This window comes from Salvia splendens, chromosome 4 (genome assembly GCF_004379255.2).
Source record: "Salvia splendens isolate huo1 chromosome 4, SspV2, whole genome shotgun sequence".
Taxonomy (NCBI): domain Eukaryota; kingdom Viridiplantae; phylum Streptophyta; class Magnoliopsida; order Lamiales; family Lamiaceae; genus Salvia; species Salvia splendens.
The window spans coordinates 40,599,817-40,618,440 of NC_056035.1; the positions used below are offsets into that span (position 1 = coordinate 40,599,817).

Below are 18,624 nucleotides of genomic sequence, written 5' to 3' on the forward strand. Positions count from 1 at the left end.
GGAATTGAATCTTCGTCGACTTTGAATTTCTGGTGACATTTATTTCTATTCTAATTTATCTCATTAATTATACTAGTATGTTTTTGTTATTTGATTTCAATGCGTTTTACTTCAATAGCTCAGTTTTTTGATTTGTGCATAATGAATCGCTTAGTTCAATTCATAATCTATGAAATCGATTGTTTGCTTGATTGATTCATTTTGATCTTGATTTGTTTTCAAGTACAAAGATAATTTAGTTCATAATCTCTGAAATCCATTTTTTTTATTTGTTTACTTGATCGGATTATTAATGGGTAATTTGTCTAAGTCGAGTTTCTTCAGTTCTTAATATTGGAACTTGAAACTATTTAGATTTTAATTGATGGTCATGTTACCAAAAATGGAAAAAAGACTAATTTCTATAGGTATATCAAAATTAAATGGCTAAAGAGAGATCAAATGATTTTGATTTGGAGCTATCGACGATAGTAGGGTTAGAGGAGCTCAAGGCGCAGCTTCGAAAATGGACCAAGGGCATGTTCATGGACGAGAAGCGCCGCGCCATAGGCATAGGCCTTGGCCGAAGAAAACTCCCCCACATGGCGTTTCTGGGAAACCCCGGCACAGGCAAGACTACCGTTGCAAGAATCCTAGGAAAAATGCGGGATTCTGTCTTCCGACAAAGTAATCGAGGTGCAGCGAACGGATTTGGTCGGCCAATATATCGGCCACACTGGCCCAAAGACTAGGAATAAGGTAATATACCTCAACCATTCTTAGCCATTCTTTTTTAATTCGTCCCACTAAAAATATGGCATTTATATTTTTGTAAAGAATACTAAACCATAATTAATACATTCAACTATCATCCTCTCTTTTCTTTTTTTTAATCCATCCCACTAAAAATATCGCATTTATATAGTATTTTTTAAAGAAAACTAAACCATCATTATTAATATTTTATTTACCATGTTCTCTCTATTAATACAATCTAACTATATTTTGTCGTTTTACTTAATACACTAAACAACAACTCCAAAAATTGTAGATTATAGAGGCAAAGGGCGGGATTTTGTTCGTAGACGAAGCATACCGTCTAGCACCAACAACTTCCGGCAAGCACATTGAATTCGGGTTGGAGGCTTTGGAGGAGATAATGTCAGCGATGGAGGATGAAGATCTCCTCGTGATCTTTGCGGCTACCCGGAGCCCATGAAGCGCGTCTTCTCTTCCAACGAGGGCTTTTGCAGGCGCGTGGCGTTCTTCTTCCAGTTCGACAATCTCAGCTGCAGGGAGCACGCGGGAAAAGAGGAGCCGGCTGTTCGGGTTTAAGCTCGGTTCATGCTGCAGCGTTGAAGCGGTTGCTTCGGTTATAGAGAGGAGGACGAGCGAGAAGGTGAGGAATAAGATGAACGGGGGTGTGGCGGATCATATGCTCAACAATGCGAAAGATAATCTCGATTTGGAGGCCGGTCTCGACCAGTTGGCGCGGTTGGATCTTGATTAGGGAGACAAGGCCAAGGTTCTTGTTCTTGCCTCTTGTTGCATTTTTTGAAAATATGAGTAGTAATTAATTAAACTACACAATTACACTAGATCTTTTTTTGAGCTTTGGAAGTCTTTTTACCTTAGACAAAATCTATTTGATATGTTACACATTTCAGTCATCAAAATGAATCAAATTATATAAAATATCACAAATGCAACACACACACACACACATAAAGAAGCGATGGTGAATCAAAATGAATTTGCCAATCATCACGATGTAAGTTGGATTAAATTATTGGTTAATTACCTATAATTTGCACATACATAAATCAGATATTGACTTCATTAATGGTGGTGGGCAAAGTCTAGGCTGTAAAACTTGTACTAATAATAATTATATGAAGTTGACATTTTGCCATAGGAGAAGTATCGACCCACAGATCCAAAGGCCTTCACTAATTATTCTCCTAAATATATTTTCTTTGTATATTGCTGTTTTTTGATATACAAAGTAATACAACAAGTAATTAGCATGAGGATTCAGGACAAGTATAAGGCTAAGACAAAGCCATCTTCCGCCGCCGGTGGTGGAGGAAATACAAATCCCACGCCGGCTATATTGTCGTCGTCAATGGCGTCCCCGGTAGTTAGCATTCATGCTTGCGTGGAGTCCGGAGATCTCACCGGCGTGCAGAGGCTAATCACCCAAGATCCTTCTTCTCTAAACCAAAGGAACATTTTTGTATGTTTTTTTCTTCTTCTAGTCACACTCCATCTCTATATATTATTGTATTTGTACATGTTGAAACACAATTTTCTAAACTTATATATACCAATTTGAGACATACAACCATGATTCATGATGAGAAAGTAAAATTCTCTTATATAAGTGATGTAATTAATAATGAAATTTTTGGAAGCTGGAATCACGTGTGATAGAGAATAATAAAGGATCAATGTAAAGTAAAAAGGGATGAACAAAGTCGGTCCACATGTTCGAGTCAAATGTGATGTCGGTACTGATGACAAGGCATGAGTGATTCTGTTCAAAAATGAACAAATAGTACAAACTTTTGAGATATTCACGTGTGAGTTGTATTGTAGAAGAGGTAACTACTGAGTCACTCCTCTTATTACTAAATTGGATTGTACAATCTAACATGTACTACATTCTTGTATTTGGATCGTACATAACCCCCTCCTATCACCAATTGACTTTGCGATGAATAATTATAATTTTGTTTGATCCAGTTGATTCGATCGCCATTCCACGTTGCCGCTGGTCACAATAGAATTGATATACTGAATTATTTGTTGGAGTGGAGAGGATCAGTGACGCTTGAGTTAGAAGCCAACAACGTCGTACGTTTATGATCAAACCTTATCTTCTTCTTGTCTTAAAACACAGATGATCATGCACGTCGTTTGATTCTTACGTTTCTGCACCTCAGTACAGAGAGACCCCTTTGCACGAGGCAGCCAAGAATGGATTCAACGACGCTGTCGCGACACTTCTTCAACACGGAGCCAACATCGAAGCCAGAACCAATGTACATCACCTACCTCATCATATTTGGCTGAAAATTCATAAAATTTGGTCAAATTCAGGTTCATCCCACAACCGAAAATCATGAAATTTGGATTTGTCTGCAGTTACCCAACCTAGAAAATTTCAGTCGCCTACATATGCGTAATACTATTATTGATGCTTTTCAACCAAACGATGCCATATTATGTGTGATTAGACTACATGGTTTGCTCACAAGTGGTGACACCCATGTATGATTTCTCATCTGACATATCAGATACAATTAATTTAATCAAACACTTCACTCTAGCATAGCTGCGAACAAATCAAAATTGTTAGAAATATTGTAGCCTTTACACGGGAAAACTCTTGCTATTACAAAAGAACAAAACTGGAAGGTAAATATAATAAAGTAGATACAATAAAAGGAACAAGATGCAAACTATTGTCTTCTTCAAGTCGAGTCGAGGTGACCCTCTCTCCGCAAGACGAAATACGCCCCGGCTAGTGCTCACGGATTGGCGTAATGTCCCCAAAGATGAAACGACTTTCCTCCTATCGAGTTGAAGCACCTCAAACTCGTAGGCTCCGGCGAACTTGAATTGAAGGCGAGAACCGAGCAATGCAATGCTCCTAAGATGCGAACTAGAGTGCTTGAGCTATGAGAGAAGAGAGAATGATTGTAGGTTGTGTTGTGTTCCATCTCTCAAAACAAGCCTATTTATAGGCTAGGAGTGGCCACACGAGAGGTCTCGGGTTTAAGGCACCTCATAAACACATGGACGTTGAAAAGCCAAAAGACTTAGGAAATGAAAGGTTTTGAGACCTTTCTAATTTCCCACATGTTACATGTTTTTCCTACAATCCCCCACATTGGTTAGAGCGCTGCAAGCTCAAACCAACACCAGACACAAATGCATGTATGCAGACTCTTTGCTCAGTTCTCGAGAAACAATACTGTATTTGGAGAGGTAACTTGTGGTTTTGAACCTTCCATAGTCAATACTATCGGACATACCGGCGGGCTAGTGGACGCGATGCCTTGAACTATTCCTCCTTAGTGTATGCCTAGTCAATAGTATCAACACAATATAGTCTCAACTCCATCAGTTCTCACGTTTGTGTCCGTTTCGGCCGTGGAACACCTCTTTGGAATTCATAAGTGACTTACTCTCACGAAGCGGCCTCACTTCTCACTTATATAGGTGATTCTTTCATGAGTATCCTGCCATACTGCATCTCCTTGAGATTTCAAGAATCATTAAAAGTCAAAAGACTTAGTCTCTTACCACGTGCAGGTTACAACACTCAATGCTTTCTAAAGAATGGGCGAAGATTAAAATCTTCTGAGTGTTACAGCTAGATTTGTATAGCTTCGTTTTCCCATTGAACCAATCCCATGGGATCTCCAATCGTATGGTTGGGTTACCACTATACTCATCTTTTAAGATGTGGTTTTCAGTCCCATTCCTTTTAGCAATTTTTGCATTTGATCACGGTTTAAACCTTTTGTTAACGGATCCGCTAAGTTATCCACTGACTTTACATAGTCAACTGAGATAATGCCACTTGTGATCAACTGCCTTACGGTATTATGTCGTCGACGAATATGTCGAGACTTACCATTATAAAAGCAACTTTGTGCTCTACCTATAGCTGCTTTGCTATCACAGTGTATCAATACTGCGGGCACTGGCTTCTTCCAACATGGAATATCTTCTAGGAAGTTTCTAAGCCACTCGGCTTCTTCCCCTGCTTTATCCAAAGCGATAAACTCAGATTCCATGGTGGAACGAGCAATACACGTCTGTTTCGTTGATTTCCACGAGACAACACCACCCCCCACAGTGAACACATACCCACTTGTCGAAAATGAGTCTTTTGAATCAGAGATCCAATTTGCGTCACAGTACCCTTCAAGTACTTGGGGATATCTTGTGTAATGCAACCCAAAGTTAATAGTATACTTCAAGTATCTCAAAACTCTACACAGAGCTTTCCAATGTTCCTTGCTTGGGTTGCTCGTAAATCGGCTCAACATGTTTACAGGACAAGCAAGATCAGGTCGAGTACAGTTTGTGATAAACATCAAACTTCCTATGACCTTTGCATACTCTTCTTGAGCAACGGAATCACCCATATTCTTGCTTAGATGGACATTGAGCTCCAAAGGAGTCTTTGCTGGCTTACAATCAAATGAGTTGAATTTCTTAAGCATCTTCTCAACATAATGAGATTGCGTTAAGGCAATTCCCTCATTAGTCCTCAATATTTTGATTCCGAGAATCACATCAGCTAGACCCATATCTTTCATATCGAAATTTCTTTTCAACATGTTTTTTGTCTCGTTAATAATGGCACTATCGCTGCCCATTATCAACATATCATCAACATACAGACACACAATAACAAACCCGTTATCTGTGTTCTTAATGTAAACACACTTATCACACTCATTAATAGTGAATCCATTTGCCAACATCACGTTGTCAAATTTCAAATGCCATTGTAATGGTGCTTGCTTCAACCCATATAATGACTTTACCAGTTTGCATACTTTACGCTCTTGCCCAGGCACAACAAACCCTTCGGGTTGTTCCATATATATTTCTTCTTCCAGATCACCATTCAGAAACGCAGTTTTCACATCCATTTGGTGAATCTCAAGATTGTGCAAAGCAGCAATCGCTAGAAGCACCCGAATGGAAGTGATTCTCGTAACAGGTGAATAGGTATCAAAAAAGTCATACCCTTCTTTCTGCTTAAAGCCTTGGACAACTAGGCGAGCTTTGTACTTATCTATAGTACCATCGGGCTTATATTTCCTTTTCAGAATCCACTTGCACCCTAAAGGCTTACAGCCTTCAGGCAAGTCTACTAACACCCAAGTGTTATTTCTCATGATGGATTCAATTCACTGTTGATAGCTTCTTGCCACCACGCCGCGTCTGGGCCAGACAGAGCTTCCGCCAATGACTTTGGTTCGTCATCCAACATAAAAGTTATGAAGTCAGGACCAAATGTTTTAGCAACTTTAACTCTTTTACCACGTCTTGGTTCAACATCCTCAGGACTTGACCTCGTCCTTTTTGGAGGATTAGAACTAGTGGATTCATCCATCATTCTTTCACTAGAACGATCCTCTTGACTCTTGCAAGGGTATACATTCTCAAAGAATATAGCATTCCTTGACTCAATCGTTGTTCCTTCAGCCACGCCAGGCACAACTGACTTATGGACTAGGAAACGATAGGCACTACTATTAAGTGCATGGCCAATAAAGATGCAATCGACTGTTTTAGGGCCTATTGCAACTTGTTTCGGAGGTGGCACTTCTACCTTCGCTAAACACCCCCACACTTTGAGGTATGAATATGAAGGTTTCTTCCCTTTCCACAACTCATAAGGAGTCACATCCCTATTTTTTAGTGGAATTTTATTCAGGATATGATTCGCTGTTAACACAGCCTCCCCTCACATGTTCTGGGGTAATCCTGAATTAATCAACAAGGCATTCATCATCTCTTTTAGTGTTCGATTTTTGCGTTCAGCAACACCATTTGATTGAGGAGAATATGGAGCTGTGGTTTGGTGAATTATACCACTTGCATGACATAATTCTGCAAACGGAGCTACATACTCACCACCTCTATCACTTCGAACACACTTAATTCGACAATTAAGTTGATTTTCGGCTTCATTTTTGAAGTCTTTAAACGCTTCAATTGCCTCATCTTTACTTCTTAATAAGTAAAGGTAACAATACCTTGTGCAATCATCTATAAATGTGATGAAGTACTTTTTACCACCTCTAGTTTGCACAAATTTTAAATCACATACGTCTGTATGGATTAACTCTAGAGGTTTTGTGCTCCGTTCTACCGAGCGAAACGGTAGCTTGGTCATTTTGCTTCAACACAGACTTCACATTTTTCTTGTGAGTTAAACTTATCTACTTTTAGTATATTAAGATTTACTAATCTTTTTATAGCATTTAGATTTACATGTCCCAATCTTTTATGCCATAAATCAGAGCACTCAAGCAAATAAGAGGATGTATCATCTTCCTTATTTCTTAATCCTTTTCCACGGTGAATGACCGTAGCATTCAGCTCAAAAAGCCCATTCACTAGGTGACCTTCACCTATGAACTTTTCATACTTGGTCAATATAACCTTTTCACACTCAAATTCTAGTGAAAATCCATGATTTACTAGAAGTGAGCCTGACACCAAATTATTTCGGATGTCTGGGACATGCAGCACATCCTTGAGGGTAAGAACCTTTCCGGATCCTAATTTTAGGAACACATTACCCACACCAACCACCTCGGAGGAGGCTTGGTTACCCATACGTACTTTTCTACCTCCAACAGATTTGTAAGTAGAAAAAACGCTTCTCTCTGAGCACACATGACATGTGGCACCCGTATCAACAAACCATTCATTTGGATTATTACCATGGTCCACGTCGGAGACCATTGCGATCACCTCGTGATCTTTGTTGTTTATAACAACACGTTCAAATAATTTGTACAGTATTGTTTCCAACAATAAGTACACAATTATATTGAACCAAATGTGCATTGGCATATTCATCAACCCATGCATCCCAATTACTACTACCAAATCTAAATTGGTCTTGCTTGTCAAAAGACAAACGATAAACATCATTCTCAAGAGAATAGATCTCAAGGAATTAACCACTCCATAGCGCATCGACATTGCGACCGTTCGTTGCTTTATTCCAGCTTTGAATTTCATGTTTCCTCCGGCATCGGTCGACATCAACAAGAGTATAATATTTCGTCTTGCGATTGTTAGAAATATTGTAGCCTTTACACGGGAAAACTCTTGCTATTACAAAAGAACAAAACTGGAAGGTAAATATAATAAAGTAGATACAATTAAAGGAACAAGATGCAAACTATTGTCTTCTTCAAGTCGAGTCGAGGTGACCCTCTCTCCGCAAGACGAAATACGCCCCGGCTAGTGCTCACGGATTGGCGTAATGTCCCCAAAGATGAAACGACTTTCCTCCTATCGAGTTGAAGCACCTCAAACTCGTAGGCTCCGGCGAACTTGAATTGAAGGCGAGAACCGAGCAATGCAATGCTCCTAAGATGCGAACTAGAGTGCTTGAGCTATGAGAGAAGAGAGAATGATTGTAGGTTGTGTTGTGTTCCATCTCTCAAAACAAGCCTATTTATAGGCTAGGAGTGGCCACACGAGAGGTCTCGGGTTTAAGGCACCTTATAAACACATGGACGTTGAAAAGCCAAAAGACTTAGGAAATGAAAGGTTTTGAGACCTTTCTAATTTCCCACATGTTACATGTTTTTCCTACAAAAATTTCATGACTTTTCGCGTCGTTTTTCAAAGTTGCGGGATAGACTAGAATTTGACTAAAATTCATGGTTTTATGCCCCCTGTATATTTATGACTAACCGGTGAATTTGTCGAATCATAACTCGATGACTCTCGCGGTTGGTTACGCGCTGACGTCCGGCAACAACTCGGTTGTCAAGACGCTGTATGAATACAACGCTGATTTCTCAGCAGAAGATGATGTATGTTATCTTTTTATCTTTTTATTCATACATGATGTTTCTTTCATTACATGAATGATCAATGTTAGGGACTTTGTGGGCAGGAAGGGATGATTCCATTCAACTATCTTCCATCCGGAGTCGAATACGATGAACTGAGGCTACTCTGCCAAATTGTGGAAGAGCCAAAGGACTATGGCGAGTGTGGAATGAAGGGGAAGATGAATGAATTCAACTTCGAGCTATCGAAGATCTTAGGCTTAGACGAGCTGAAGGCGCAGCTTCGGAAATGGGCTAAGGGGATGCTCTTGGCCGAGAAGCGTCGCGCTATGGGCGTAGACCTCGGGCCGAGGAAAGCCCCTCACATGGCTTTCCTCGGGAACCCTGGCACGGGCAAGACTACAGTTGCAAGAATCCTAGGAAAACTACTCTGCTCTTTAGGGGTTCTGTCTTCGGACAAAGTAACCGAGGTGCAACGATCGGATTTGGTTGGGGAATTTCTTGGACAAACCGGTCCCAAGACGAGGAAAAAGGTACTTGTCTGTTTACATCGAATTGGTAATGATTATGTTATTGGTACATAACTTAGATAACTCTCTACGTACATATGATGCTAGAAATCTTGTGGATTTGTTACAAGGAAAATCACACGAAAATCATGAAATTTAGTAAAATTATGATGCAACTTTAATAATCGATTGGAAAATTCTTGAAGTCTACTATTGTCTGACATACTTTGATTTGATTGAAATAGTATCTAATTAATGTGACGGCCGAAATTTGGGTTCTACTAAATCTTTATATTCAGAATCTTTGACAATTGGCAACACACTTAGAACCTACTTAGATACATCATCAAATTGAGAAAATATTTTACCGTGTGAATGTGATAATTGAAAACAATGCAAAACTTGACCATTTTTTAATTTAACGTTGGTGGACATATTAGAATTCGACCAAATTTTATGATATTTTATGTGAATATGTAGATCGAAGAGGCGATGGGTGGGATATTGTTCGTGGACGAAGCATACCGCCTAACCCCCACAGACTCCGGAAGCTCCATCGAATACGGCGTGGAAGCTCTCGAAGAGATCATGTCAGTGTTGGAGGACTGCGACCTCCTCATGATCTTCGCAGGCTACACGGAGCCCATGAGGCGCGTCTTCCCATCCAACGCGGGCTTCTGCAGGCGCATGACGCACTTCTTCCAGTTCGATGATTTCAGCTGCAGGGAGCTCGCGGAGATGGTGATGATCAAGATGAGCAATCAGGACGAGAGGAGCCGGCTGTTCAGGTTTAGGCTCGGTTCTTGCTACGGCGTGGAATCTGTTGCTTAGGTTATAGATAGGAAGACGAGCGAGACTGTTAGCATGCCTTGAATCTGTTCAGATTATGTTTCCTAATTGGGATAGGATTATGTTTCCGAATTAGGATCGGATCTCATGTTGCCTATTTATATGTGAGTAGAGCACATAATTCTGTGATCTTAGATCTGAAATCTGTAACTGCAGTCATAATACAATTTGTTCTCCGTTCTTGCCCGCGGACGTAGCCAACACAACGTTGGTGAACCACGTAAATTCTGTGTCATCTTTACGTTCTTTTTGTTTGTCGATTACTCAATTGCCCTATTTGTCATAACAAACTAGTATCAGAGCATGGTTTTCGGACTAGGGTTTTGAATTTCGCATCTGTTAGGGTTTCTATGGTAATCGATCAAGATGTCTGCTCGGAACGTGAAGGTCGACAAATTCACTGGGAGTGCCTGGTTTTCGGACTAGGGAAAATCTGAGGCAAGAAAGGAGAAGTTTGGTTTTCGGACTAGGGCAAATTTGAGGCAAGAATGGAGAAATTTGTTCGTCTGGCATTGTAATGATGCACCTGCAAGAGATAATTCAAGTCAAGGTGGAGATTTGTTAGTATGCCTTGAATCTGTTCAAATCATGTTTCCTAATTGGGATATGATTATGTTTCCGAATTAGGATAGGATCTCATGTGTGTCTATTTATATGTGAGTAGAGCACATAATTATGTGATCCTAGATCTGAAATGTGTAACTGCAGTCATAATACAATTTGTTCTCCGTTCTTGCCCGTGGACGTAGCCAACACAACGTTGGTGAACCACGTAAATTCTGTGTCATCTTTACGTTCTTTTCGTTTGTCGATTACACAATTGCCCTATTTGTCGTAACTGAGACGATGAGGAGTAGGATGAATGGGGGTTTGGTGGATCATATGCTCAACAATGCGAGGGAGAGTCTTGATTCTAGGCTTAGTTTTGAGGCCTAGGGTGATGAGCATTTGACTATTAAGTTGGGGGATTTGGAGGCTGGTCTCGACCAGTTGGGAAGGCGGTTGAATCTTGACGAGGTTAAGGTTTGATTAGAGAGGAAATGGAGAGAGAGTTAAGGTGAATGTTAGAGAAATTTTATTGTGAATGATGAGAATTATTTTGTGATGAAATCTTTAAAATTTGGATTGTAGTGTCGCATGTTCATTTGGAGGGAGAAATGTTATGTTGTGACTTGTGTGCATCATTAATTTAAGTGCAACACTCTTATATAGTTCGAAATTATTTATTTTATTATGTTTTAGTTCAATATGTACTATATATTAATGTTTAATGTTATTTATTTTATTTTGTATATACAGCAGAGGATCAAATAACAAAACCTTTTGGAATAAGTTAAGTTAAATAAACCAATCTAAATTTTTTTCCATGTACAATTGGTATGTAGGAAATGCGTGCATTGTCGAGTCTCGTATTTTCACACTAGCTATTATATTTATAACATCAATGTAACCAAGAGTAATTATGACATAGGGTTCAATAAAACCGCAATTTGTGCTTTGAAACTTATATTTTATGACGCTTGAGACTGACATGCATATCGAACATATAAAATAACTAATAGAACATAGGAAAATATCGGAAAAAAGTTGGGGTCCTATTATTATAAATATTTATAATATATATTAATATTTCGTGGCTGCGAATTTAAGTTACGTGAAATCAATTGTCTCTTTATAAATTTGGATCGTTTAAGACTTTTGACCTCAAATATCAACTCCACCACTAGCTCCTGAATGGAAGAATATAATTGGTGAATTTGGATATGATGTAAAGTTGCAATTGAACGAGTCAGCTAATTAAATTAAAAAAAATCAAACCTCTTCATGTATTTTATTTGTTTCTGATAAGCTTTTCCACGAAAATAATTAGAGTCAATTCACATACATCATCATCGTTATTTTATTTTTTAAATTACTCGTAATAAATGAAGAGGTATGAAGTTGAATGCGACCATTTATTTTTTTGGTTAAGTCGGGACGCCAACCATTCCAATTTCCAACTTCTTTTTCTTTTCTTTATCAAGCCAAAATTTCGAATTAAATAAATGAGAAAATTAGTTATACCCATTTTCCTAGCCAAATTAATTATTAAATTAAAAAAATAAACAAATCATATAAATGTAAATGAAAATAATCTTATTACTAATATTTTTAACTTTTTCAACTTAAATTGAATAAATTATTTAATTAAGTAGATGAAGAAGCATTTTCAAAATATAGTTTTCAAAAAAAATTAAATACTAGACACGGAAACTAGAATCAATATAATTTGCATTAACACTTGCCAATGATTCTAATCAAGGCGAGTAAAGCAAAAATAATCATATAATTACATTATTAGCTAACATGGACAAGACGTGTCCTTATTGAATTATTTTGGGCATTTATATTTTTGACAAATGCATTCAAGGGAATAGATAATTTAGGGTTAGGTTGTGATTTCGCATCACTTCATCACGATTAGGAATATTAACACGCAACTTCTTTGACAGCAAGCTATATTTATTTATTGAATAGTTGAATATTTGTTCTTACTCTTAATTTGTCTTTTCATTCATATTAGATCATCAACAACATACGTGCTCAACGCTGTGGTCGCAAGAGCTACAAGGCGATGAGCAACATACTTGAGCATGTTGTGTCATCCAATCCGGGGACGACGTTGTATAAATGATACGTAGTTCCTATGTCCGCTAGCAGAAGTCTATCATTTTGCAATTTGATTTGTTTGTCAATAGTAGTTTTATTTCATCACTTTCATATTTCATAGTTTATACTAATTAATAGTATAAAATTAAGATTCATTCTATTAACTTTTTCAACTAACATTTGTTAATATTCATACTGAAAAGAAGGTAAGACTATGTTTGTGCTAGACAAAGTAAGTATATTATCCAATGAATATAAAAACTCTCATGCATGTCTCATAAACTTAAAAAGAAAATACTCCACTTTATAATCAGCTATGCCTAACACTATTTAACAAATAAAAATGCTAATGTATTTGGAGGTTCCGTTGACTCTTTCATGTAAAAAATGGTACGTATATCTTATGTGAGAAACAAACAGTAAAACTAAAACAACATATCCTAGGAGAATCTTCATGTATATATAGTGGTGGTAAATTATGATGACCTGAATTGTTGAGGCTGTGGAGATGATCTTATCTCTCTACTTGCAAACCACTCCACTGTTTTTCTTGCAATCGGGAGCCAAATCCTTCTCCTTGTCTCCTCCCTCACATTAACTTCTTCATGGAATCTTGGATGAACCACGATTTCCGACATGGATCTCTTTTCATCAGGATTTCGCGAGCCCGATTCAAGCCCTAATTTTCTCTCCTCCCCCTCCGCCGAGTTGAGCAGCATGATGTCCGAGGAGCTCACGTTGCTCCACCGGCTCTTCAGCACCACAATCTTGTGGTTCAATCTATGCATCGGCGTCTCTTCCTCCTCCTCGTCAATGCAGAATCTGGAGGATCCATGGCGGCTCTCCTCTCTCTCCACGTAGAGCTCGAGATTGGAATCCGGGGCAGGCGCCGGATTCTGCAGGAATCGGAGACTGGCGGAGAGGTCGCCGGCGGTGACGTGGCGGCGGCAGAGGGGGCAGGTGGAGTTTTTCTCGAGCCACTGGTCGATGCAGGCGATGTGGAAGGCGTGGTTGCATTTGGGGAGGAGGCGGAGGACGTCCGCGTCGTCGAATTTGGCGAGGCAGACGGCGCATTCCAGGCCCGCACGGGAGCCGAGGAGGGAGGAGAAGCGGAAGAAGGGAAGGGATTCGATGAGGGATTTTTCGAGGCCGGGGGCGGAGAGGGGGAGGGCTGCGGCTGCGGCGGTGGTGGTGGTGGTGGTGGAGGGGTGGTGGCAGAGCTTGGCGTAGAGGAGGATGAAGAGAGTGAGGGAGAACATGACGGCGAGCATGGAGATGACGACGGCGAGGCTGGGTTGGAAGTTGCTGATGGCGTCGGAAGTGGATCGTTGGGCGGCGTCGGAGGGGTTTTGGGCGTTGGTTCGGAGGAAGAGGAAGAGGAAGAGGAATGATGTGATCTTCATGGTTTATGACAATAGTTATCTTGTGTGGAGAAGAATCCAAATTTGTACTTATGTGTTTGGGAATTTGACAATGGTTATCATTTTATATGGCTACTCTAAGAATATAGATATAGTTGTATTTAAATATGAATAAATTGTTAATTCATAACTAAGATCAAATATTAATCTTAGTATTATAAGTACTCTATTTATCTGTCACTAAATATCTTATTATTATTTTCAGATTTTTGTCATCTATCCATTTCATTTTTATTATATTTTGTGACTATTGATTCATATTCCATTAACTCATTTTATTACTTCTTCTGTCCGCTATTAATTGACACACTTTGACTCGACATAAGTTTTAAGAAATGTAATGGAGAGTCGATTGAAAAAGTTAGTATAATGTGAGTTCTACTTTTATAAATTAGTTTTATAATAACATGTGAGTGAAGATAAATTAATGGAATATATGGTTCATTATAAAAAATAGTAAGTAAGACAGACTAAAAAAGAAACTAATGATAAATAATGGCGGACAGAGTATCCATATGTTTTTTAGTTTCTACAATTATCCATATGCTCCCTTATATGCATTTTTTGAACTAATATGTGCAATAGTATTACCAATATCAGCACATATTTTTCACTTTTGAGTTAACATAACTTGTTCTTTTTTTTGGTTTTCCAAAATATCTCTTATATTCGACAGCTAGACGACTAATTACTCATTCCTAAAGTCAGGGCGCTAAATGATTTGCTACATTCAGATGGGCCGGGGATTGAACTACCACGTCAACCATACTAGTGACATACATGCACCTTGTTGTTTAAAACTTAAACTTGTATAAAAAAATTGGTAACGTCATTCATTTAGATTTAGTGAACTCTTCTAATCTTTTTGTTACTATGCATCACTAAGTATGAGCAAAATAACTAATTATGATAGATATAATATGTAACTTCATAAAACACTTGCAGTTTTTGTAGAGTTATCAACTATTGACAATGCTAAACATGCTATAATATGGAGTTAGGGAGGAACATAAACACAATATATGATCATTCAACTTCATTTCACTTATTAATTAATTCCAAATCATTGCAAAAATAAAAACAAGTTCTTTTTTGCAGAGTACATTAACTACTCCATCGAGCTCGCTTATGAATATTGACATTTGCCAAATGCTGCAAGAAAAAAATAAAAATTAAACCTGGTAGTAAAGGTATATTAATTATTAAATACTATGAATAAAAAACTTACAAGGATCATTGACTGAAAATATGCCAACGGCTTTGTCACACTGGCCGTTACGACGATAGCTTAGGTTAAGAATGTATGATGCATGATTCTGCAATGTGTTCGGTTGATAGCACGAACCACCTGGCCTTATCTCTTTGCAGTCGACTAGCTGACTACACGCGGTGTTCAAAAAAGCTTGCATCTGCTGGTCTCCTGCGCCCGGTGCCACCACACACCATTGCTTGCTCTGTATTAGTATTATTTCATCACATTTCATTAGAATATATTTCTTGATCTGGTTTACTAGTTATTGAATTAACTGAAAATACCTGGTGAATTCCGGCATGAGAAATGGCGGAGGACACACATGAAACGACAAGCCCTAGTTGAAACATGGCAATGAACAACGAAAGCTTCATCTTTGGAGTGGATGTGTTGTACGTGAGGGTTTGATTCAATTTGTTTTAAGTTTTGGTGTTGATTGAAGTTGAGAATTGATTGGGTTTTATAGACCTTACCATCTAATCATGCATAATGAAAGTTTGCTATTATTTGAAAATGTGGGTGTATCACATTAAATTGATTTTGCCGGTTGTGAAATGGTTGAAGTTGATATATATCCTTACTTGCTTTTAATAAATGGATTTGATTTAGCATCAAAAAGTGCCTTTGCTTTCATGTATGGATTTGAATGAATATTAAATTGTAGGGTAAGGTACTAATACATGGAATTAATTTGGAACGATATACATTTAGTTTATTCTCTCTCTTATTTTATATGCGAGTGCAAGAATTTTAACGTGGGTAGGCTTGGGGCGATGCATACATGTGCTTGGAGTAAGCACTTATTGGAAGAGAAATCCCTTTTTCTCTTGTAGTACTACTTAGTCTTTTATATTTCGTATTTCAGCTCCAATAGATAATTGTTTAGAAAGTCAAATTTTAGTTTATAATGTTTCCAAATATTCTCATTTGTACTTGCTATTTCATGTTCATGCCATCATATGTTGCTCAATTTGATTTACCTTGCCCACTCCTAGTTAATACTAGTAATAATTTGGAGAGGGAAAATTATTAATGGCATGATAAGAGGATTGCGCGAGTTTTTCTATCAATGACATGCACAAAACTCCTTCCTTATAATCAACATAGTAGACTTTTATTGGCATTGGCTTAAAATGTTCAATTCTTTTGGAATGAGTCATTTTTAACTTCAGAAAGAAAAAAAGAATCGTATTTATTGAGATAAGAGAGTATAATGTTTTCTTGAATTAACTAAAGAAACATAATGTATCAATTAGAATTTTAATAAGAGTGATTATGATATTAATTGCATATAATGTAGCTTGTAGAATGTTGTAGAGCATACAAGAAATCGAAATGTTGTTAATACAACATATATTGGCTACATGAACTTTATTATACTCCCTTGGATTTTGTTGCTAATATACGTTGATTTTGTATTGATTATTTTCTTTTGTGATCAGCAATTGACAATGTTAAATATGGTATGATTTGGATTTAGGAGAGGAAAATCAACATGATAAATAAAAATTCAATCTCATTTCACTTATTCATGATATTTTTATTATTGCTAAAACTAAAAACAAGCCCTTCTTCCCTTGTGCAAAAACAAAGTGCTTTGAGCTCACTTATGGATATTGACATCTGCCAAATGCTGCAACAAAAAAAATCCAATTAAACCAAATACACTAGAAATTATAAAAATTAAAATAAAAACTTACAAGGATCGTCAATAGAAAATATGCCAACGGCTGTGTCACACTGGCCGAAACGGCGATAGCTTAGATTGAGAATGAATGATGCGTGATTCGCCAACGTATCCGGTTTATAGCACGAACCGCCTGGCCTTATTGCTTTGCAATTCACTAGCTGACTGCACGCGGTGTTCAAAAAAGCTTGCAGCTTCTGGTCACTCGCGCCCGGTGCCACCACACACCATTGCTTGATCTGCATTATTATTTCATCACATTTCGTTAAATATAATTAATTAGCAAAATGTAAAGACCTGGTAAGTTCCGGCATTAGAAATGGTGGAGGACTCTGCAGCGACGACGATGCATGAAATGGCAAGCCCTAGTTGAAATGTGGCAATGAACAAATAAAGCTTCATTTTTGGAGTGTGGATGTGTTGTTTTGGGGCTTTGAATGGATTTGATTTGTTTTGAGTTTTGGTGAGGATTGGATTGGGTTTTATGGACTTTACTATCAAGTCATGCATGGTAAGAGTTTGATTTTGTTGGAAAATATGGGTTTAATTGTCACATTAAAGTTTCCGATTGTGAAACGGTTGAAATTTATATGAATCGTTACTTTCCTTTCATAGATCATTTCTTAATGAATGGGTTGATGAATAGGTTTGTTTGGTTTTAAATTATGATAAACGTGTTTACTACAATATTGAAAGAAATTTTCTGAAGATTTGTCTTGCTCTGTAGAAATCATGGAATAAATATACCCGGTCAATGGATTTTGACCAAATAATAAATGTGACGAGACATCTAATTTTGTGAAATTAAATGATATAACGTCGATCTACATTTTACGTAGATAAATGTAGTATATTCACTTTCTCAAATCCGATTTCCGGTGAGTGAGAAATAGTGGATTAAAGTTGGACATAATTAGCTTTTTAATTAAAGCTTGGAGTTTGAGCTTAGGGAATAATTAACTAGTGTTAATTATCCCACATTGGAGAGGTGACACATCTTTTAATGTGTTTAAATTAAGTGACTTTATGTTACTTAATAATTATAGTGGACCAAGATGGGTGAAAGAGCCCACAAGCGCGCACACGCGCGCCGCCGCCGCTCGCCCGAGCCTGTGGTCGCGGGCCCGGGTCTCGATCTTGGACTTAGACTTGGCAATTGGTCTTTGGGCTCGGGTCTGGACCCGTAGTAATCTTTTTAGACCACCGCTGAGTCAGCAATCCAAGTGGCTTGACACATCGTCAAGCGTGGCACAGTCAAAGCTGCCACGTGAGAAAACCACACGCTCCACACGCGAAAGGCACACTCCTGCCACACGCTTGTAACCGCCGACGGTTACGAATCTGCCATGATGAGCCTTCATGGCTTGGTTGACCCTGCATGGTGGCTTGACCTATAAATAGGCTAGCCATTCCACTGCATTAGATATAATATTCACAAGCATAACAGCATAAGCTTTCTCCCTCTCTCTGTATTGTTTTTTTGTCGAAAGCTCTGCCCTCTCCTCTATCCAGTTCGCCGGAGCTCTGTTGATTGCGGTGCTGCTTCACCAGAGACGTAGCCGTTTTATCTTTGGGGACGAAACGCCAATCCGAAGGGCACTACCGAGGAGTATCTCGTCTTGCGGAAAGAGAACACCTCGACTCGGCTAACAAAATTCACGGTTTAGTTGTTTCGATTTTCAGTTGTAATTTCAGTTCAGTTTTCATT

The 18,624-nt window shown here is 38.3% G+C and overlaps 3 protein-coding genes and 1 pseudogene across 4 annotated transcripts; 2 read left to right on the forward strand and 2 right to left on the reverse strand.

The window, feature by feature from the left end:
• Window positions 1-422: 422 nt before the first annotated feature.
• Window positions 423-1,489, forward strand: LOC121801140 (annotated as a pseudogene).
• Window positions 1,490-2,005: 516 nt separating this feature from the next.
• Window positions 2,006-10,079, forward strand: LOC121801141. Its single transcript, XM_042200592.1, has 6 exons — window positions 2,006-2,215; window positions 2,725-2,835; window positions 2,925-3,043; window positions 8,480-8,570; window positions 8,654-9,082; window positions 9,539-10,079. Exons 1-6 carry the CDS (start codon window positions 2,006-2,008, stop codon window positions 9,887-9,889), a joined length of 1,311 nt encoding a protein of 436 aa, XP_042056526.1. The 3' UTR covers window positions 9,890-10,079.
• Window positions 10,080-12,838: 2,759 nt separating this feature from the next.
• LOC121800203 (E3 ubiquitin-protein ligase ATL42-like) lies at window positions 12,839-14,012 on the reverse strand. Its single transcript, XM_042199791.1, has one exon. It carries the CDS (start codon window positions 13,957-13,959, stop codon window positions 13,033-13,035), a length of 927 nt encoding a protein of 308 aa, XP_042055725.1. The 5' UTR covers window positions 13,960-14,012; the 3' UTR covers window positions 12,839-13,032.
• Window positions 14,013-15,007: 995 nt separating this feature from the next.
• On the reverse strand, window positions 15,008-17,346 carry LOC121800533 (glucan endo-1,3-beta-glucosidase-like). 2 transcript variants are annotated; one of them, XM_042200091.1, is made up of 3 exons: window positions 17,214-17,346; window positions 15,206-15,431; window positions 15,008-15,129 (listed from the first exon to the last, which is right to left on the reverse strand). In XM_042200091.1, exons 1-3 carry the CDS (start codon window positions 17,316-17,318, stop codon window positions 15,104-15,106), a joined length of 357 nt encoding a protein of 118 aa, XP_042056025.1. In that variant the 5' UTR covers window positions 17,319-17,346; the 3' UTR covers window positions 15,008-15,103. The 2 variants fall into 2 exon arrangements, with proteins under 2 accessions (XP_042056025.1, XP_042056026.1); XM_042200092.1 differs by lacking the exon at window positions 17,214-17,346 and adding an exon at window positions 15,514-15,630.
• Window positions 17,347-18,624: the final 1,278 nt, after the last annotated feature.